Raw genomic sequence first — 23,231 nt, 5'->3', positions numbered from 1 at the left:
ACAAGGTCAAGACCTAGAATTCTAAAAACATATAATAGTCATATATAACCTTCCTCCATGGGAAAACTTGTAAGTGAAGAGTAGCATTCTCAAAGTTTAAGAATAGGTATGGTGGATTTTGGTCACGCTTCTTTTAGTAGAGAAAGCGTTTATAGATGTATATGGATGTGGTGCAAAACATGAGAATCCTGTGTTGTGGAACTAGATTTAATCCAAAAGGTTTTCTTATTTCTTCATACTGGTGCCGTACACCCTAAGACACAAAATACAGAGGGGCACTGGTTAAAGAAACTGCATTGGAAAGGTACGTGACAGCACACGTTAAGTGTCTTCTTCAGCGCCTCTCCATGAATATTCTGCCAATATTTGACAGAATAAAACTACTAAATGTAAGGAAGGACTATCTTCAATTTTTATTCTCCTACCTTTGTAAGAACAGGGGGGAGCAGGCTTCCTTTGGTTTTTGGCCCTCCCTTAGAAGCACTGAATGGCAGGAGCAAGGACACAACTTGCAGCACAAGGCGCAAGGAGAGAACAGCTCTTTTCTCTCTACAGATAATACACCCATGCTGGACCAGTGACAGTTTAGGCCAAGTTGTCAGCTAGTACAAGTGCGCTGCCTTACAATCAGCAAGGATTTACTCCTTATCCTATTCACATTTCTTCAGTGATGAGGTATTCCATAGCCCCCCATTGATTGTTTCATATGCAAAATAGTTTACAAATAAGAAACCAAAGCTTTCATATCAGCTTTCTTCTGAATTATGCACAATGCTTACCCATCTGAATTCAAAGGCATCCTTAAAGCTAAAAGGTTTCTATCCTAGTGTTAAATTACCAAGATTATTTCACTTCTTTCCACACTTCTACATGGGCTTTTTTTTTTTTTTTTTACTTTCCTGAATCTCCTATCCCTTTGTTTAGATTTGGAGATGTGTCAGATGAAATGCAATCTGCTCATCTGTTTGTATTTATCACTTTTTTTGTTGTGACTAGACTAGACTATCTGCTAAATATGAATGTAGATTTTCTTCAGGTAACTGAATAAATTTGAGAAATTGCCTGTATGAGCAATCCCAATCCCATCTGCAAATACATTTTATTACTCTTCTGTGTTGGATGCATTGAGCAGCTAACAGAATTCTGACCGAAAGATGAGGCATGTCTAACATTCATCGATTAAAACAGTGAGTGTTAGTAACAATGACCAAATAAATTTTCCTCATATTAACTTTTTCTGCCAGATAAGCTATGAACAAAACCTCATGACAAGTTTGTTGTTGGCAGTGGGACAGACAGATTTTCTTTGTGCTGTGCGTTAATCACCGATGTTGCTTACTGTATAGGCGCAGAAGAGCCTGCTTGTATACAAGCACAGAGGAATGGAATGTGAACTTTCAGTAGTTACTGAAAGGTAGACTATTTGATCAGGAAAGAGAAAATAATATAAAATCACTACAGATAAATGCATATAGTAATAAACTTATCTCTGTATAAACACACATATAACTGTTGGTATTTTCATTCTAATTGTACTTCATTGGTGACAGAACAGGGTAACTCGATGAATAGACAATCTTTACTTTGGACCAAGAGTATCACCTTGCAATACAGAAATAGAGAATCAGCAGTCTGTTCAAAGCCCAAATAATTTCAGTTTAACCTAGTGGTTCATATTTCAATTACAGATGTTTCTTCATGGCAGAATGTGTGACAAGAAATTGTAGTAGAAATCCTATATTTTCAAGAATAAACAGGAAAAAATATGATAAATACTTCTGGACTTCATATCGGGAGATACAGTATAGGAGACGTGATAAATAAAAAGTTCAAATAAGTAAACGAGCCCATACTACATGCACTTAAAGTAACCTCACTGTAAAATAGAGTAAAGAAACTAAAGGTATTAGGCAAAAATGTTTTAAGTACTCCACAAATGTTTAGAGATGGGGATGGGTATAGCAGTCGTAGATGCACTTTGCAGCTGTATTTTTATTTGAGTTCTTTAAAGGGAGTAGAAGCACTAACAACGTTGGCAATACCAGGGGTGGAGGCAGCGATGGCAAATATAGCGGGGGAAATAGAGGCAAAAGATGTTATACTGTTGGTTTTTGCATTATAACTCCCAGGTCTGCTTGATACAAGTGTGCTTCTATCAAAGAATGTGCATTTTAGAAATGCATCGAGTTTTTTATTGCACTGTTTAATTAAAATATAAGGAAGCTTTCCTATCTAAAAGCAATTCATCCCTTGATTGCCTGTGAGCTATTTGGTTGTACTTACAAGCATAGTTTATCACCTGCTCCTGGCAAATGGGGCCGTATGTCCCTCACAGGTCTGCTGGTATCACAAACAATCATCTACATCCCTGTTGAGAGCTTTTCTAATCAAGTAACTATTGGAGAAATCTTAAGTTATCCTTAAAACCAAACCAAAACAAAAAACACCAAAAAAACCCCCCAAAACCAAGAAACAGCAAAAGCCACAGAACCTCCCTGCAAAACAAGGAGGATCAGAAAATACTGAGCGGCATGTCGCTGGGGTTAGACAGAATTTGCTTTAAACCAGAATTTGCTGCTAGTTCTCCTTCTTCAGCTGTTTCTGCTGTCTTTTCCTTTTCTATCAGCTGAAGCTGGACTGCTCTGGATTCTCAGGACAGCTAAATTAAAGACAGCTGGGGTTATTGTTTGTATTGGTGTATGGGAACATAAATTTATGAAGAGAAAAATAAAAACTGTAAGCTCATTATTCTCTAGAGTTATGCCAGTGTACTAAGAACTATGCATTTCAGTCCCCTTCTACTCAATATTTGAAGGGTACTAAAACCGCAGAAAATGCATTCCTGCTAGAATGCCATCACATATTTCCAAACTGACTGTTACATGGTCTTGTTAGTATTATGATGCCTAAATAAACAGCACAGTAGTACTTGTACATAAATTCAGCCATGACAAATGCCATTATCTGTAGCTTACAGCACTTCTCTTCTGGAGGCTAAGTGTATTTTCTGACAAATTATAAATACCTGAGAAGTATATTTGTATTCCCGTAAATACAAAGTGTTTGTAAAGCCATTCTACAAAATACACATAATCACCTAGTCCTCCTAGGACCTTTTGCATTAAGTGATTGGTGAAATATTAAGCAGGTAGTTGTCATTATAAAATCTGAAATTAAAGGAGAAAATGAAATAAAAAATAGGTCCATAATTAGAAGAGCTTAAGTTTTAACACCTCTACCTTTCAGAGTTTTCCATAATTTTTGATCCTATGCCTAATGATTCCTATGGGAAATAATTTAGAATAATGAAAGGTAGTCTAAACCCAGATTTCATCAAGATAGTGGCAATCTTCATAATAAAGAACAGGCAGGACTTACAAGGGAGAGAGGCAGCTATTGGACATACTGTTTACTAATGTGTGAATTTGTTTCCACATCATTACTTTAATCACACTTTTTCCTAGTAACTTTTGACTTAGTAGTATGTCACGTGCTTATCGGTGTCCCTTTTCTCCATCATTTTGGGCTGTTGCCTGGATTACATGCCAGTACGTAATTTGCCAGGGCTGCACTGGAGGTGGTTGTGATACATTGGCTTGACAGGGAAAGATATTTCCATGCAGGCTCTTAAAAGTACAAAATGCATCAGTCCATGAGTTTGGAAAGAGCTTAACTCACATTAGTCCAATTTAAATAATAAATAATAATGGCCTGGACAGCAAAGTCCTAGAGCCTCAGGTGGCATTTTCCTCAGAGCAGTAGAATGCTTCTAGGAGCACTCAGCAATGAGGATACAATCTGTCAGATGCTAAATTATTGTGTAATGAAATTTACTGCCCTGGTCTAAATTTTGTCTGTTCAGCTCTTCTATCTAATATCTAAAAACCAAAATACACTTAAGGGTAATAGAGAACAAGGGGTGGTTATAATTCTGCCCAGCTGAGCTAGATTACAGAGGGAGAGGGCGAGTCACCTAGTCTTTTTCTTCTAATGAATGTTCACGTCAGAACACGCAGAATCTGGACTTCAGTTATGCTGGATCACAACATGCAAGATGGGAAAGAAGGTCTGAGTTATGTGTTTATAACTCCTTTTTGCTGAATTTCTAGTACTGAGGACAGGGATGAAAGCATTATTAAGGAGTTTTTATACAAGTGGTAAACCGGTAAGATAAAATTTGCAGGTATACATCAAAGGTATACATCAAAATTTTTATAGAAAACCTTTGTGGCAAATATTATGCTGGGTGAGACTAGATGTCCACAAGCATTTCTTCTGTCATTAGAGTGTATGATGATATAATAAATTCACCGTGTAAAGCAACTTTCACTGATGTCAAAATATTACTCCAGCATGCTGTCAGAGACTGGGGGTAGACAGCAGAAGTCTGTTTTTTGAGTGGCCTAGTTACTTGTAAGCACTTATGTCTAATGCCAGAACGCAATTAGCTCACTTGATATGGATCATTTCACTTCAAATTTCTTCTAATAACCATTCGTTCAGCAGTAACTCTAGATGTCTATTGTAAGTGTATCTGTAGCTAAAACAATAAGACAAGGAAATAGAATTAATTAGGTTTGAAAACCAGAAGTTTTTGTTGGATCATCATACATATAATAAGTATTATTAGCGAAAAAACTTGTTAATATGTTTATACAAGTCAAGTACCTATATTATATCTAAACCTATAATTTCACATTCCCTTAATAATAGCTAAATTTTACCATCATTTTTTCTTATAGAGCAGGCAAGTCTGAATACCTAATATTTTGTAGTATGCAAAGTTCAAGGATGGCTAGAGAAATGGGTATATACTCAAGGGTACAACTACATGTACAAATACACTTTCTACTTCGTGTATAAATACACCTTCTACTTCTCTTCATTTTTTTACCATTTCTAAAGTTTTAAAACAAGCTATCCTTAACTGCAGAGGAGACAATATCAAAACTTTCTTTTATAAAACCATTAAGATACTTAAGCATCTTAAGGTGGGGTTTTTTTTGATGTTGTAATACTTAAACTGAAACAACCAAATAAACACATTCCTTCAATAAGAGTCTTGATTTTCTACAGCCATCACAAAGGAAAAAGCAATTAGCTGTGGGATAATGAACATTGTATAAGACTTCTTACACGTCAGAGCGGCAATAACACACACAGTCAGAATATGCTTTATAGGCAATTACAGTCTTCCCAGATGAACAAAGCAGCTACTGAAGTTACAGTCACAGACATGAACATCTGTATTTCAGGAAGGCAAAACCAAAGATGCCCAACTCCCGAAGAGTTACAGACCCCAGGAGGACCACCTCGGTGAGGCTGGAACCCTTCTGAACCACGAGGTGAGTTTCATAAACGAGGTCACTTGGAGAAATGCTTTTCCTTTGGAGACTTTGACTTTTTTCCCCCAATCATGCCTTACAAGAGGCTTTCTTACTGATTTAAGAAAAGGTAGGAATCCTGGTAGAGGAAGCTTTTCCAAAATAAACTCTGTTTGCTTCCAATTGTCTGTTTCTTTAAGTCCCTTTTTATAAAGACAGTTCTTATAAAAAAACCCTTGACAATACGATCACCATCATGACCACAGTTCCATCAACAGAGAAAAGGACTATTATTTTTCAAAAGTATGAGAAAATAGGATTCCATAAATAATCCCTAAACTACCTGAAAATATTTAGTAATAAAAAAGAGTCAATAGTCATTTATTATATGACTCCATTTTTCACCACTTCAAACATTCATTTTAAGCACCATGCATTTAACTTTTAAGGATTTGAACAAATATAGGCTTGATACTAAAAGGTTTCTTTGTTTTAAGTGAATGTCTGCTTTTCCATTATATGAAAGCACATTCCTTCAGACTGTTACTTCCTCATTGACAATAAAATAACATTTTATTTATTTTTTTATTTTACATTTTATTTATTATTATTTTAACATAAAATAATAAATGTAGAATAAGGGGGAGCTTAACAATTCTGGAAGATGAGACTTCAGGTGTAGGCCAGTAGGTGATTTCTTAAATTGCTCAAGACTAAATTGAACTTGAATGCCTTGGGTTTATCACCAGTGCATTTCTTACGCCTTATGATTCAATGCAATGTTTTTAATCAAATTGCTAGAAAGTCCTATTAATGGCCAAAATGCCCGGAGTCATTTGCCCAAACATTTTCTTTGTGAATATTTTCCAAATCACGCCTTTGCTCAAATCAAAGAAAAAGATCACTTAGCTATCTCTCATGTTTCCCACTTGGCTCCATATACACATATCAAGTGAAACTTTGTAACAGTAGATTAATAATACATATTGTATACAGGATACCTGCATTAACAATTTTCAAATAAATCTTTAATATATCCTCGGTAGCAAAATTCCCTTGGGAGTACTTTCACAATTACATTCAAGTTTGTAAGCCACTTAAAATGATTAATTAGATCCTCTGCACATTTCATGTCTTCTTTTACATGTAACATCAGTAGAAAAAAGTGCTAATACTAACAAATCTTAAAACAGGTTTACTAACGTGCAACTGCAAAGGCACATAAATTCAGTTTCATTTTCATTGCTCACAGACATATTTTTTAACAGACCATGTAACAAACACGTCAGCTAGGAAAGTCACAAGATAAGACAACGTGTTACTATTTTTCTGTTAAATGCAACTTTAATGAAAATTAGAAATACTATACATTTCCCCAATCATCTCCGCTGTCACCGGGGGGAGGGGGAGAGAAACATTTTAAAAACCATGACTTGATACGAGTAGGTGAGGAAAGAGATCTCTAAAATAATATCTGAAAAGGAATTAAGGGGATCTTCCCTTTCTCCCTTTTGATAGAGAAAAAGACAAGTGAGCTTGTCCAGAGAGCTGCTGAACGTCACAGCAAGCCCGAGACTGCTCTAGTACAGGCGCCTGGTTTTAGACTGAAGGAGAATTTCAGAAGATGGATGTGAGCTGTCCGTGCAATCCCCAGGTTCACACGAGACCATTAGCCATACCTAACAATCCAGATTTTTGATGTTATTTAAAACATCCCTTAAAAAATTTAAATTTGATATACTCATATCCCTTTTCAACCACTGTCAAGCAGTAACCCACAGTATTTTTGAGACATATTATGTACTAGATTGTGGGAGACTTTATAGAAGCATCTGACAAGTAAAGACATTAATTAAAAAAGAGGATATTTGGAGTGAGACTTCGGAGTATTTTTCGTACGCAGGCAAATTGACCTGCAGTTAACAGCCACACAAGTGCAGTAATAAATGGTTACCAGTTACCTCTTCAGCCCATTAGCCCATTGCTAATTTCAGAGTTGAACCCTGGGGTAATGGGCCAGTCCAGCTACTTATAATCTGTAACAAAGAGGAATGAGGTCAAATAGTTAATGAAATGAAGGTAATTATAAAGATCATGTCACTAAAACTTGAAGGAGAATGATACTGGTTTTGGGTTATGGACTAAATAAGAGATGCCAGGTGCTTTTTTTCCAATTTCCCTTGATTGTACTCAGCTGAAAAAAAACCCTCTGAAACTAATTTACTCTCAAGATAATGTGCTAATAATGAAGACTTCTTTAAAGTAAGTAATAAAAGCAAAGGGCTTCAGCTTTCAATTTAATGATCTCTGGTGTTAAACGTTTTCCAGCGTGTAATAAAATTTCATTAAAAATTAGTCACTGAAGAAAAAGAGCTGTAGAAAAAGTTCTGTGGAAGCTTTCTGATGCAACAGCAAAAACATACTCAAGCTGAAGCAAAATTGGAAATAAAAGATATGAGGAAGAGTTGCCATACTCTTATGAATCATCATTAACAATAATACAAGACTATGGTTGGCATCTAGTTGATCATAATGAGAATAAAATTCTATAAGCCCAAAGAGAGCTATAAAAAGCAGAACGGGAAAGACTTACATGAAGAAATAGGTCATGCTAGTCATGCTTCTGCAATTAAATTACCTTTTATCTTTTTAAAAACAAATTTCTTACTACATTAGCCTTACTGATACTCATAGTACCTGAGATTTCTATGGTACGTACCTTAGAAGGAGGCACGTATTCCTTACTCTCTTTGAAAATAAATTCTAAAACAATGGATAGTGTCATTTTTCAATGCGATTTTATTCTCATAATGTTTATGCATTAGGAAAGGGTTATATGATTGTATGTCATTACCGCGTATTACAAAACGTGGCTGAATCTGCATTTAGTAATTGCCTTTTTCTTTTTTTAATTACAGTTTTCCAATCCCCGTGCTGAATGCAATGATCTACAGGTCACTGAAACTGCAGGTGTCAGTGATATCTCATTAACTCTGGCAGAAGCGAAGTCTGAGGCAACAAAAGTAGAAAAGCACTGAGGTACCACAGAGGCCGACTTCCTAAGGCTCTAATGGAGCACAAATCTGTTCGCTGCCCTCAATGCTCTTGCTGTTTACTTATAGCTGACCACAGATATTATATTTTTTGCCCCCTAGGGTCAACCTCTGTTTCTTCTGATAAAGTTATGAGGATACATGCTATTTTTTTTCCTCATTTGTGAGCATACAATTAATTTCCAAATAAATCTGAGCACACCATGCTATATCTGTATTGGTTTGTCTTATCCTGGAGCTCAATTAAATAAAAATTTTGCTCTGTGTGTTTTTCAATTACATAGAATTTTCATTTACCATAGCAGCCAACAAAACAGGCTTAATTTTTGTTTAAAACCCATCATTGTTTCAAGTCTAACCTTATATTTTACAATCTTTTAGAAACAGACCCTTTCACAAAGCTGCCTCGGACAACACTGGACCCACCGCTCTCTGAGATCTGAATGCTTATTTTATAGGAAAAGAAATAGCCTAATAAGATTTATTATTCTTAAGTTGAAGGAAGGAATAGAAGTCAGAAGGGAATACTTAGCTAGACACAATGAGAGAATAATGCTGAAAAGTAGTAAGTTAGGAGAAAAGATGAAGAGTTTTTAGCAACAAAGAACAGGAGAACGAAAGAAAGCAGGGAAAGAGGAAAAAATTTGAATACTGGAGCCTTTCCCTGCCCTCATGGTCTGAAATACCAGACAAATGCAGAGAATTATTCAGGCAACAGCGAGGAAGTATGCAGCAATGGAAAACTGGAAAAGAATAGTCACAAATATTTTACATTTTAAAGCTTTGGTTTTCCAAATCCACAAAACAGAGACTATGTTACCCAAAGGCGTATATATATTGTGCATTTCAGATATCCAGTTGATTTTACTAATATCTTTTTAAATTCAGCCTAGCATCTTTTATTTTTCAGAAGTCCATTTGCCCATCTTTCAGTCTCTGGAGTGGGGTTATTACACACAAGATTTGGAGTGCTTTCTGACATAATGCCATAATGTCAGCCTGAAATGTAATGCCTAAAGAGAAATAACTTCCAAGTTATGTTTTCAGCATGTTATACAGAGGTCACCCTGAGTAAAGATAATCAGACACATTAGAAAAGCTTTCAGCATCTTAATCTTTCCTATAAGGACAAAAATAAGTCCATAATTATATTTGCGTTGTTTCATAGGTTCTTGAGCAAAGAATTTGCAATTGCTTTGTTCCAAGGGTCAGAACCTTCATTTATACTGGAATATTATGATAAATTATATGAACAGTAATAGCTCTGATTTTAGAAAACAGAAATTATTTCCTTAAGTAATTTGTTCTGATTTAGGTTTCTTTCTTGACCTACAAAGGGAGAGAGATGAGATGATCTATTGCTACATTCAGCTGATTAATTTTTCATTAATCTGAAGCTATTCTGTTAGTTTTCTAGGATCTACAAAAACACTCTTAAGACAGTTAAAAAAAAACTTTGTTCAGTCTTCATAAATGTGGATTGGGTCCACCCTACACATTCTAAACATTTCTTCATTCCTTCAAAGTGTGTATATATATTTTGAAGACATGTACACATATAACTATAATGTTTTTCAAATTTCTAGTCAATTATATAATTATAATATCCTACAGTATTATCAGTAATATGATAATTGTCTAACTAATATTTAGTACAAATAATTAACTATTATATTATTATTTTACATAAATATTTATATCAAACATTTCTACTTTTGTAGAATGAAACGGATAAGGTCTAGAGCCTAAGAAATATTCTGCCTTCCTAGATAAATCATAGATCCTTTATAAATAGGTTTTTAAAAAAACTTCAAAACCCCTGATTAAATTAGTGAAGAAGCTAAGACTCTTGACACTACGATCGTCTTATTTTTCCAGCAGCCTTGCTCTGTGTCTGCAGTAGATGCTCAATATCTGTGCACTCAGAATAACTGTGAGCTTAAATTTAACCTAAATGTATTATTTCTGTACCAACACAGAAAACTTAGCCTCTTAATTTCCTACATGGCTATTTCAAAATGCTTTTCAGAGTCTACTTTGTTTCTTGACCAACTTTCCAGACTTGTACCTTCTTTGAACAGTCTCACAAGCTCTCATCATTCCTGCTCCAACAAAAACACTTTCTTAGGCTTAATAAAGATATAAAGTTCCCCAGGCTTACTTTCATGGGGAATGAATGAAGTACTTATTTCCAAATAAAAGCAGAATGGTCCACAGTACTTTAACTTTTCTGAATTTTTACACTGATCATTATACGCTGGAGTCCACAATATTCACAATATATGTGAGGCAGAGGCAATGGCTCCTTGCAGCAGTTTGTACCACAAAAGTGATGCATTTCAGTGAGATCTTTTAAAAATGGAGTGGCAGTTCCCCTTTCAGTCTGTACTGTACATTGCTACAGAAGGATAGTTCTCATTCTCATTCACCCTGTATTTCCTGCATCAAGGCTAGGACACTGAAGCGGCATTCATAGCTGGTCTTTCCACCTATGCTATGTACAATATGGGAGGGGGTGTTATTCTTCACAGTTTGAAATTCATGTGTATTTCCACTCTTAAAATAGTGCCATTCACAAAATATACAAAAACCACAGGGCATTTATAATGAAGGAATTCATTTGGGGGATACGTGAAAAAATGTTTTTGCGTTAGGCAAAACCACTCTAGAATAAACTAGTCACTATTATTCTGGTACCTGTGTCACTGTATTCCCCATCATTTGTGTATTCAACCTCACTATTGGAAATAGTGATTGGAAACTTCTGATTTCGGTTTGCCATTAATTTTCCACAGTGTTACTAAAGCTCATTTTGTTGCAAATGGAGCACAGGTATCTTTACACTGCACAGCCAAAGATATTTGAATGATAGCTATTATTACAATTTTTATTTTTTTTACAAGGTATAACGTTAACCTTTTCCAGAAAGAGGAATGAAAACAAATGGAGTAAGAATGCATCCCACCTACTAACTCCATATAAATTCACGGAGTTGTTGCGCCGAGTACAGTAAGTGCAGAAAATGCCTCCATAGGAAGTCAGTAGCAGTGCTCTGACTCACGGCTTATACCAACCCACATTTCCCACAGCAGGTAGCCTAGTAAACGTTATAGTTTCCATCCATTAGCAATACTCTGTAAGTACCCAGGTCTTTAGGCACTCGTCCGGAGATTAAAAAGGAAAGCAGAGTTTCAGTCCTCCTCCTTTCTCTTCATTTTCCTCTTTCCTCATCACCTCTGTAATGGGAATGAGGCAAGGAAATTGCTACAACAAAAGCCAGATCCGACAACTCTCAACTAGTTTGGAAGCATTTTCCACTGGCAGAACACAGAATGGTTATTGCTGCGACATTACAGTGCAAAAGAAACTATATAATAAAAATAATTGTCAACAATCCAGAAAATTAAAGACCTCATAGTTCAGGATTAATGATCAGCCTTCTGGTTATGCTTGGTTTAGCTGTTAGTGTCATTAAACTTGTATGCACAGAGCCCTAAATCCATTTGTAATGGTCAATGCTTTCAGCACCAGTATCGGTGCTATGACAGGTACATGACAGGTAAAATGGTTTTGCTCTGAAATATTAGTGCCAATTCAAATGGTAAATTCTGTATTTTACATTCTTGTACATTGTAAATATTAACTCATTTAAGACATGTCACAAAACACACCTCAGACTGATACTGCTTTTAATCACTGTAAGGGAACTTTTTCTATGATTTAAACATAAGAACTCCCCATTACTAGCCACTCTTCCAAATTACAGCGCTATCCAGAACAACAACTTTTTTGCACTGATTCTGGCACTTCTATGCACTGATTTGCACTGATTTTTTAAACCTGATTTATGCTTCTTTATATCACATTCTCTAGAAGGACCAAAATACCTCACTAGGAAATAAATTTTTTAAATGAACCATCCTATAGAAATTTGGCAATTTGCTTTCCTAATTGTCCTTTCTATACCATGTTCTTGTGTTAAATATAATCTCTAACAAGCACTCGGGTATTATGGTTACCAATTATGAATACAAATATACGGCCTACTTATTTGTACCTTTTTTTAAAAGCAGGAAGCACCCCAGTCCCAGGGATGATTGTCCCCAAGTGATACAAGTACCATACACCATATGATGTACCCTTCAATGGATTTAAAATAAGCTTGACATTTTTAGAAAGCAATTTTTAGGCTGGATGAGAATATCTTTGAAGATATTTACCAGAGAAATCATAATTTCTTTCATGAAGGTGAAACTGCTGCTTATCAGCCATGACAAGATGCATAACTGCTGCTCACCTGAAGTTCCCATTTTTACATACAAATACATATTTAAGTAATCACACACATTTATATTCTAAAAAATACTAAACTGCTATATCAAAATGTTTATGCAAATCTAATTTTAAAAAAAGCAAGCTATACATCTGTAGTTAGAGTTAGCTGGTTTGTAAGAGGAAGAACAAGCCAAGGAAAAGATACGTAAGAATGGATGTCATTATAAAAAAAGGCCTTCTATAACACAGCTCAAGTGCAGAGGGTATAATTCTGGACTGACTATGATTCTTTGACAACCTATTTCACAGTAGCAGATTTCAGTGGTTTTATAATCACAGATAATGCACAGATTTATAATAATGAGGTGTCAATGTGTGGAAGAACAGGATTGCAGACCATTATTTTCTCAGACATTTTCATGGCATATGCCAGTGCAGAGAAATGTGAGCAATGTCTATTAAAGAGGCAGCATAACTTATTCAAGCACTTTTGGATACAGAGGACTAAATGCTGGTCCTCAAAAGACCGGAGCACAGAAATACTGATACATTTTACAAACAGGAACATTAAACACAAAATCTATATGATCACAGAAAAAAGAAGGAAGAGTATTCTGTGTTTCAGTCAAATATCAAAAATCTAATTCTAATCCCTACGCTGTATTCGCATTTCCTTCGTTGCACTACAGTAACACCAGTAAAACCAAGGAGACCTCAAATGCTTCAAAGCCTCTGACCCTACACCAATCCTAAACACAGGCACAGTGGCTTGCTGGGCCTTATCCTTCAGTACACCAATGCTTTCACGGCACAGGCACAAACACTTCCAACCTCAAGAGAAGGACAATAAGAACAAGATAGACAATTCTACAGCCACATTAATTAGGAAAAATGTGCTCCTGAGATCCCAGAGTGATGCTCAGTCTGCATGACCTACAAAAGAAGAGTCCACTCTCCTGCAGAACACAGAACCAGTGATCTTAATTGAAATGAGCACTAACATCCCCATGTGCTGCTATTAATTAATACAGTGCTTTGTTTCCAGAGGTAATATTTTTTGGGAATGAAGGTTTCATCCTATAGAACAGTTATTAAGGAACCGACAATCATTATTGTAGGAGTAGCAATGTGAGATCCAGTTTTATAATTATATTCTGCTTTCTGAAATTATATTTCAATTTTAATTACATACAGAAAGATTACTAATTTTTTACTTCAGCCTCTGTACTAATAGTGAATATCAACAGCTGCCCTATAAAAATTACAAACTGCCTATGAGTTAGCAATTCCTAGTTATATTTCAGGAAAGAGTTTTGGAATTTAAAGAGGACATTAATGTGTCCTTCAGTCATTCTTTTGTAAAACTTCCTTTTTAATTGAAATCACAGATTTCTTCTAGATGTATTGAATCAGTTGCATACATGAGCAAAATGCAACCCTGGAGATGAAAATTAGCAGGACAGTTGTTAATCACTGTAAATCTTGACTGTATTAAAATGCTTGAATCTGTTGAATCAGAACACTTTTCATCAATTTTTTTTTCTCATGCTTTCTCCTAAACTGCCCTTCCCATCTTGCATGGTTGGAGTATTCCCTATGGCCTATTATCAATTCCACAGATCCCTTTTGGCAAATTTGATTGGGGTGTCCCAGACTATTTTGTGGTTTTATATCAGTCTTTTTCACTAAAAAACCACGACAAGCAAAAACTGCCTTACCGTTTAGTGCTGTATTGCCACAAACTCGCTATCAGTGCCTGACAGGTAAATAATCCTATGAATTAGCATCCTCACTTATTTTAGATGCAAATCCATCTTCCTTTTAGATTTGCTATGCAGACACGGTCCATTTAGCAAGTGATAGACAAAATTTTGTTCCTCAGCAAAAAAAGTAGCTGCTTCCCAACTTTCAAAAAAAGTTTACTGACATCAGAAACAGGCTTACACTTACCCTCAAAATTCATCCTAATCTTTCAATGAATTTAAAATCCTCCTTAGTTCTAGTTTGATGCTCTTACGGGACAAACTTTCAAAGATGTTTCAAAAAAAAAAACGAGAGACAAACCATACCTTGGTGCTTGTCACTTGAAATGGAACTTTTGAGGCCTTTGTAACTGGGGAAGTCAGCTTCTCAGCTGGTTTTGAAGGGATTAGATTCGTAGCGGGAGGCTGATTGCGCAGAACGGAAGACAGGCATAGCTGCACGGTCTCCTTCAGAGCTTTCAGCTGTGACTCCTGGGGAAAATAAGAAATCATCAGTTCTCTAAGATGTGTTATTATGAACAGAATTGCTTGCTTTCTCTCTCTGCATTAAACCACACGTTTATGAGCAGCTGCTGTTTTTTCTTATTAATGGAAGAAATTAAGGCTGTTTAAAGCTGCTTTTTTATATGATTAGGTTACTGTGCATTACACACCAAACTGCCTAGAAAGTCATTGCACTCTTCCCTTTCCTCCATGCGGTTTTATCCACATTGATTATTGCAAATAATTATGAAATATTATTGTATCTCAAAAGAAACAAAAATACACTACAGTGTCCAGACTTCTACATATAATAGTTAGGGAGAAGTAGAAGTTCGCAAGTATTGCAGAGACACAGACTTAGCATGGAATTTTGTTTATAATGTTCAGAATAATTAGTGTATTTCCACAGGTTATAAAGATTGATTTTAATCCAACAGAAAGATGACTTCCCTCACCAACATACATGTGCATATTATGCTGTTGCACTTTATAGTAAATAAATCATAGGTCTTTCTATCTGTTAAGAATATGATTGTCCAGATCCATCAAGCTGAACTAATTACTGTCCATCAAGCTGAACTAAAACTTTTAAGTGGTGAAGTGCTTGCAACTCCAGCAACTCAGAACACTGCTACGTTACTCACAGAAATACAGATGGATGCATTAATGAAAATAGCAGTCTGTCATTGAAATAAGCTGAGACAGTAAGAACAGTGAGATAACTATGGCACTGAGGACATCTCATTTTAAATCTTTGCTCCCTCACAACAAGTCACTTAGAGTCAAATGTCAGATATTGAGGTAACTTCCTTATACTCATTTCAGGTCGAGTTCGGCAGCGTTTGGCCTTAAAAAAAATCTTGCTCTTATTCTTTGTGTTAAGAATGTGCCTATAAATACAGGCTACATCAGCATATTTTGACCTTTAAAGATTTTTTTTGAAGATACATAAATCAAGGATTGTGAGGTATTCCATGGCAAAAGTTGATGGAAAATATATGTATATGTAACATATTACACACTACATACTACGTATGTGAAATATTATATATATGGTATAAAAATATTTCACAGTTATATGAATCCTAAGCAATGACATTCGGTATACACCACCTTATTTTAGTTTATTTGCTGAACAAGTGTTTTTTAGAACCTGACAAATATTCCATGTTTTACATCAGATAACAAACTTCCACTGAACTGGAACCAGGGAATCTATCTCACAACTGGGAAAATCTGAGTGTTTCTTTAAAAATAAATAAACAAACATAGTTAGTAGGGTACATTTCAATGGTAGGATCAAAGACAACCATAAAAAGACTATTAATGAACAGCATAATAAGGAAAATCAAAGAAATAGGAAATGGAATGGAGTTTGTTTTGTTTGCAAACAGACAAAATTCAATGTCTTTCTCTTAAGATGTGTGCAGTGAAGAGGAATGCTAGATTATCATCAAAGAGGACAGCACTTTGTATTAATAACTACTTATTAAAATGTATGAACCTCGAGTCAGACTGATATGTCACTGACCTAATGGCAGTGTAAAAGGGAAAGGATTACTTTATCCATCTGACTCAGGGATCTTTTAATTTCTAATTGACAACAGAAGATCTTAGCATACTTCTTTTCATGTAATATGTCTTTTCCCCTACCTTTTCAAGAAGTGACTGCACAGAGAACTTAAATCACCATTTGACATAGTCAAAATAAGCTCAGACACCAAACTGGCAGAGGTAGCAGACTGTCTCATTTTGCTTGAAGCTATGGACTCAGCCATTATAGCACCATATGACCCTAGTGCTCCCTGCAAATCACACTGATCTGTGTGATCAGGAAACCACACTCCTCCCGTCTGGAAATCCCTCTGGATAATTTCCCATCCTCTCATCTCCCACCTCTGCCATCCAGTGCTTGTTCTGCCTTGGCTACAGCCAGCCATTTTGCCATTCCAAAGGTAAAAGCAGAATAGGCTATTTTGTTTTCATCCTGTGGGTAGCAAAATTCAATTTTGACTTTACTGATAGCAGACGTATAAATGGGCAGCATGAGAGTACAACTTAAGGAAACACTATTGGAATCAGGGATGTAGTTTGACAAAGTTCTCGATAACCTTGCATAGACGTGATTGTGGTCAAAATAGGCCGCTTGCTGGTCAAAATACTGCCAACATATGACGCATGTCTTCGGATTTCCCAGATCTGTTTATACTCTTGTCATGTGGTTGGATTCAATATAGAATAATTTGGGCTGTGGTAATGCAAAATTTGTCAGTCTTCCAAGGGTCCATCACGGGAACTAGAGAAGTGCTGTAGCGTGAACAGACTCAGAAGTCTGTCTGAGAGACACTAAGTCCACTGTCAGCACAAACTAATATTTAATAGAACATTCTGATACCCTCCCAAAAGAAAAATACCAAGTAATGCCTATTTATAGACACAGTTTGAGGTTCGATCACTCAATTATTCATTTCTAATGCAGCTCATGTTCCAAAAATGCACATTGCATTACACATTGCTTCCATTCCTTCAGCTGAAACTATGTGTGCTAACATTGTCAAAACAGTTAAGGCTAAGTCTTCGCTGAAGGCATGGATGGACCATTGGCCGTCTCTAACTCTTTTCAGTTCATAGTTCATACAGAAAAACTCTTAACCAGGGGAAAAAGGTACCTACAACTTAAACGGTCTTATTACTCTGAAGTTAGAACTAGTCAAAAATGTGTATTTCTAGTGTCATAAAACTGTCCCACAATTCTGACTGGCAAGAACTTTGCCTTTTTCCTTCATTTGCACTGCTTTTTTTACTCCTGCTTGCCACTTCCACTGCACTTTCGCAGCATCTAAGCAATGATGCCATCCAAAGACTCCATGATGATTTGCAAGAAGATGACACCAGGCTCCTGGTAAGCCTATGGAACCATAACTGAGCCCTAAATTAAAATTCTATCATATTTAATAGGAAAGAAACAGAGGGTCAGAGAAGTCAGTTGGGTGTGCTGCAAATCCCCTTTTAATTTGCAGACAGAATCCCTTAATAGCATTCTCATTAAAAGTTCCTGATGTCAAATGTTCTTTGCCTTCTTCTTCACAACTGTCTGCATTATAATGAATAACTGCATTTGGAAGATATTAACAGCAAGCACTGCTCTCTTGTCATTGCTACAGACAGTATACTGGCACTAGTGAGAGGCCATGTCTGTGAGTGTTATACGAGCAAAGAAGGAACATGCTTAATTTTTAAATGAATATGTGGAGCAGTTCAGTTCAGTGCACTAACAAGAAACACATGATATATCACCAGACGCACACACAGGTTTGAGTAACGTGCTGTGAGCATTGCTTACATAGAGGACATTTTGCAATGCTGGATGCAGATCCTCAGTCAAGAGGAAGATTTCAGTGACTGCAATATTGAAGATTAAAGAAAAATGCTTTTAGTGCAAGGGGCATACTTTTTTTTGCATGTCTAATGGAACCTGAAAATACTAGAAAACCAAACCAAAAAAGTAGTCTTTGATAGAGTATTGAAGCTTTTTCCTTTCTGACAAACTGCTTCCCTATTGCATGATATTTTCTTCCCAACCACCCTAAATCTAGAAGAAAGTTCCCCTGTTGCCCAGCTGACAGGAGTGATCGTGTCTTGCTTTGTCCCCTTGCCGGGATTCCCCACAGCCTCCCGGTCCTGAGTGGGCACCTCTGCCCACAGAAGGGTTAGCTCTGTCACATCAGTCCCTCCCTAACAAGAGACTGACACATTTCTATACTGCATCCTACTTGGAACTATGACTAAACCTCAGATAAAAATCATATCGGTTATAGGCACATTCTCGTTAGTGTACTTTTGCACATAAAGAATTGTAGCATTTAGCTTTCTGTGGGTTTTTGAGATGTTTCCTTCTAATTTGATTGCCCTCCTCTGAAATAATTTTGCAGCTGTACTTAACTTCATGCATCATAATTAGTTCCACTACTTCAGTAGCATTACACCCAGGTACATGCAATTAAGGATGTATCTAAATCTTTGCAAGACTTTAATTCTTTTTTGTCAAATTACACTGAAACATTCACAGCTGATAGAGATAAACATGCTTACATTACGTTACACTTCTTACTTTGTCAAGGGCTGCCTTTTCCAATTCATCTTTCGCAACTGCTAGTTTTTGCTCCAGATCTGTTAGCTGTTGAGCCTGTGGGAATAAAGAAGAAAAAGCTGATGCAATCTACAATGCATTTTTTTCCCATAATTTTTCATGCAGTGGCTGTGCGTGAGGAAAGGATATAAATTTTACAAGTAATATATATGAATTGGGTCAGAATTCCTTGCAAAAAGACCAGGCCTCAAGGGATATTTTTTTTCCTGAGAAAAAAGCGTATTTTTATGTGGGAACTGGGCTCAAATCTGCTCCATTTATGTGAATGCAAGTTTACTCTAATTTCAATGTCAGTAGCAAAAGTAATTCCATACTATAAAGTATTTAGAATTATGCCATAAAGTCCTTCTGGAAAATTCGAAGTATTCAAACAGTTTTTGTTATTATGTTCATTCATCTGACTTCTGTTTGCAATTTGAAACACTATTTTGTAGTTTTAAACATTGAGATGCTAACATTAACGTAACTTGGCATAAACAGAAATTAGAAAACACCCAAACGTTCATGCATGTAGACACCTTATGAAATGCTACTGTCTGCTGGTATACAAGGGGCTAACTCCAGATTTGTTTCTCCGTCTCCTTCCCTGGAGATATGAAAGGAAAATTCGCAAGAATAGCTAGTTATGCAACTACATAGTGAGAAAGCATTTGGGGAGATTTGCGTTTGAAGTCAGGGTCAGGCAAGCAGCGTGCACCCTATGCGGAAGGACGGTCGGCTTTTTATACGATGTAATGTCATTTCCCTGCATGGTCCTTCAGGAGGAGATCTGGCTTTTCACAATGTATATACAATGCATTGAGTGCAGGGGTTCAGGAGATGCTTTCAAATCCTCAGGAAATAAAGACCATGATTTTCTCTCCCCTTCCCTAGGAGCTCGATACACTCAAAGAGACTGCTCGCTGTAGGGAAATACATTCTCTGCAAAACCTTTCCATTTTAGGGAAGTAGGAGCTCCCAGATTCCTGCAATTCTCAGCCCTGTCATTAATAGCACATTGCTATGCAACCAAAAGGATTAAGGCACAGTTTTCTTTTACTGTTGTATTTGCAAAAACTGCCCAGTAGTTGTTTTCCCTGTTTATGAAAGGAACCATAGAGAAAGACACTGGAATAACCAGTTATCCTTTCTCTCTGAAATTCTGATTAGGTAATGTACATTTTGTGCACACAGAACAATTGGATCAAGTTCTCGTTTCTCAGCTAAAGAGCAATACATTTGAATTTTGACCAAATATTTGCAAGCACCCTTTCCCTCAGCACCACCCCATGCTCATCAGGTTTCTGAAGTTCATCCCCAGCCAGATACTATTTTCTTGCTAGACTTTTCAAGACTCTGCTGACTGTAAGCATAGCTTAATGTATAGCCATGCAACATAAATCCTGTTTAGCGTAAACCCCACAAAACATGGCTAACTTGGTCTCTGTGTTGGGGCAATGACAGTACTTCCAGCACGTACCATACCTGATGTGTATTAGCTTGGGCAAGCCTGTAGTCCTCAACAGATACCTCAAGTGACGTTTATTAGCACTAGGCATAGGCTGTACTGGCTGATCAAATGACAAAAGCCTGGCATTTTCAGCCCCCTGCTCATGTAAAGAACTACTTAGACGCATTTTAAAACAGGATTAGGCATTTATCTGCGGATTTATCAGAGCAGCCACAGTTTCATTAGTCAAAACCATGTACGATTAGGCAACCTTGCTTCAAAGCAAAAATCAACTGCTTGCTCAGATGCAGGGAAGCCTCTTGTGAATGCAGTCCCTAATTTCCACTGCATCATGTTCCTTACACCTGATACCAGTCCCTGTCACACAAAGAACGCACAGATCAGACCACAGGTTTGGTTCCTCAGTCTGGCAACCGAGGATCCAAGGCAGAAACAATTCTTCCATTTCATTAGAATTTGCAAAATTTAACTGGACTTATCACTGACTTATTAGAGAAAAAACTTACTAACATATAAGAATTTTTCTACAGTTCAGTAACATTTGCGCTTGTTACTAAATATAGTACATAATATCACTCACAATAAACATGGTCCCAGTCAATGTTTGAAAGACTGAACAGTAAGCTTGGCTCTATCTGACGCAGAGACAGTTCTCATTAGATACTAGAACTAGACCAAGTAATTTCTCACATGGTTAACATTTTAATTATTGCTACTTATTACAATATTTTTACAGTACAGTTATACAAATTAATATATTTTCAATTCATGAGAACCAAGATTTGAAAAACAGTATGTATAATTAAATAACTTGAATTGCCATTAAAAAGGAAATTATACAAAATAACGTTTACATGATAAATGAGAGGCCAGGATGGCATCTCTGATGGTGTGCACTGCTAAAGGATTAGAATCACCTGGAAGATGATGAATTGCCGCACGGTGTGGGCCAGACAACTAGGCAACTTCTCCATCTAGCACCATCTGTGTTACAGTTTAAATCAGTGCAATACCAGAGCTAAAGTTATGAATTTCGGGATGCCTGGTTTTCTTCAACACATGCATTACGTAGGCATCTGAAAATCTGGGTAGTTGATAGGAAGCAGGTAATGGTGGTTACAGGTGGCTGCTGCTGCTTTCCTTGCAGGGGAATGTCTGGTGCTATATAATACATTGTACTCAATGAAACTGCAGCCATATTAAAAATCAAGTTGGAGGAAAAGTGTTTAATTTCGTTAATTGCTGCCTACCATTAGAAAGAATTAATTAATCTAACGTATTGTCATAACACTGCTCACATCAAGTAAAACATTTTCAATTTATGGTGAAAAGGTATTCTTCCAAAGGACAGACTCACATGTGTTTATAAAGTCTTTCTGAATGCATCATTTATTAAGTCTTATTCTTATTTTTGGCAATATTGTCATGTTTTGATGGACTAACTTTTTCTGTAACTTTCATTTTTATTTATTTTATTTCACAGATTACAGAGCCAATAGGCCAGTGATATCAATGCAACTGACATCAAGTGAGAATAAAATCCTGGCATTAAAAATGCATTTTTGATGAAACACTCACTTGAAAGTAGTGATATTTCTCCCAAAACTGCAGAATAATCAATTTTTTTTTTCTGAAATTTTTTTTCTGTCAAGGATGTATTTGTATTGCAATAGTTTCACTGCTGTTTTAATTTAGAAGTTTTTTAGGGAACCTAATTCAATGAATGTGTCTTGGATACTGACTAAAGAAAAAGGGGAAAATACCAGTAGGACTACACAAGCCCAACTCTGATAAGGAGTAAAGCGCCTTTAAAAATCATAGCCTGGAAAAACTTAAAGGTATTAAGTTTGTCTTAGGAATTCTTGTAGAATCAGGTCTTACCAAGGAAACAGCGAGATAAATCATTTTTCCATCCTCTGAAAGACTGCACTGAGCAATTACTGTCAGTGAAGTACACTTTTCTAACTCACTTAAATGAATCTACTTACCTTTACTCATTGTGAATTACATTACACAAAATACCCATATTTAAATTCTTCCAGGCATAAATATAAAAAGCAAAAAGACGACTAGTCTATTTTCAAGTAGACACAGAGAAATCCAAATTGACATTGAATTTTTTTATAACGAGTAATTCAGTCCAGAGAAAATTTCTGCATATAAATAAAAAAAGAGAAGGTAATACCTACATGCCTTTGGGATGATGACTTTGAATGTTCAAGAATTTATAAATATCATATCAATATAATATAGGTAGTTGAGACGTTCATGTTCCTCAAAGTCACACAAAAGCAACAAAACAGGGGGCAAGAGAAGTTTTGTAACCTGAAAAACAGTGGCCAGAAGCTTTACACTTCTCACACTTCCTTCGTCACATTAGAAGGATAAAACCATTCACTAGTGGTCTTTTGTGTACCTTTGGAGAAGTTCTAACTTTTGTTTGTTCTAAAAAATTAATCTTTTCAATGACTTTTCTAGGGACAAACACACCCACATAAATACAATGAATAAATTACTGTTGGATTATGTATTGTTGATAACAATGTGGTACTTTACAAATTGTTGGAGCTCCAAATACAGCTCCTTTTAGTGTTCTTGTTGGTATTTTACCCTGAAACGGTAGATCTAAACTTTCTTCTCAAACCTGGCTAGTCCATAGGCTTTTCCCAGACGCCTCCTCCTCCAAGTCCTCCCATTTCTTCTCAGGAGTCAGACAAAACCTGAAGCTTCTCA

General features: G+C 36.2%; 1 protein-coding gene across 1 annotated transcript in view; it reads right to left on the bottom strand.

Moving 5' to 3' along the window:
- The window catches only part of LUZP2 (leucine zipper protein 2), a 221,110-nt gene that overhangs the window by 27,894 nt on the left and 169,985 nt on the right, over nt 1-23,231 (bottom strand). Inside the window, exons 10-11 of the mRNA XM_072864895.1 lie at nt 19,010-19,084; nt 14,722-14,886 (exon numbers count right to left, since the gene is read on the bottom strand). Coding sequence (XP_072720996.1) covers nt 14,722-14,886; nt 19,010-19,084 — 240 coding nt within the window. The remainder of the gene's footprint in view (nt 1-14,721; nt 14,887-19,009; nt 19,085-23,231) is intronic.

Source organism: Ciconia boyciana, chromosome 6, assembly GCF_034638445.1.
Source record: "Ciconia boyciana chromosome 6, ASM3463844v1, whole genome shotgun sequence".
In the NCBI taxonomy this organism is placed as follows: Eukaryota; Metazoa; Chordata; class Aves; order Ciconiiformes; family Ciconiidae; genus Ciconia; species Ciconia boyciana.
This window is presented reverse-complemented; position numbering and strand designations above follow the sequence as displayed.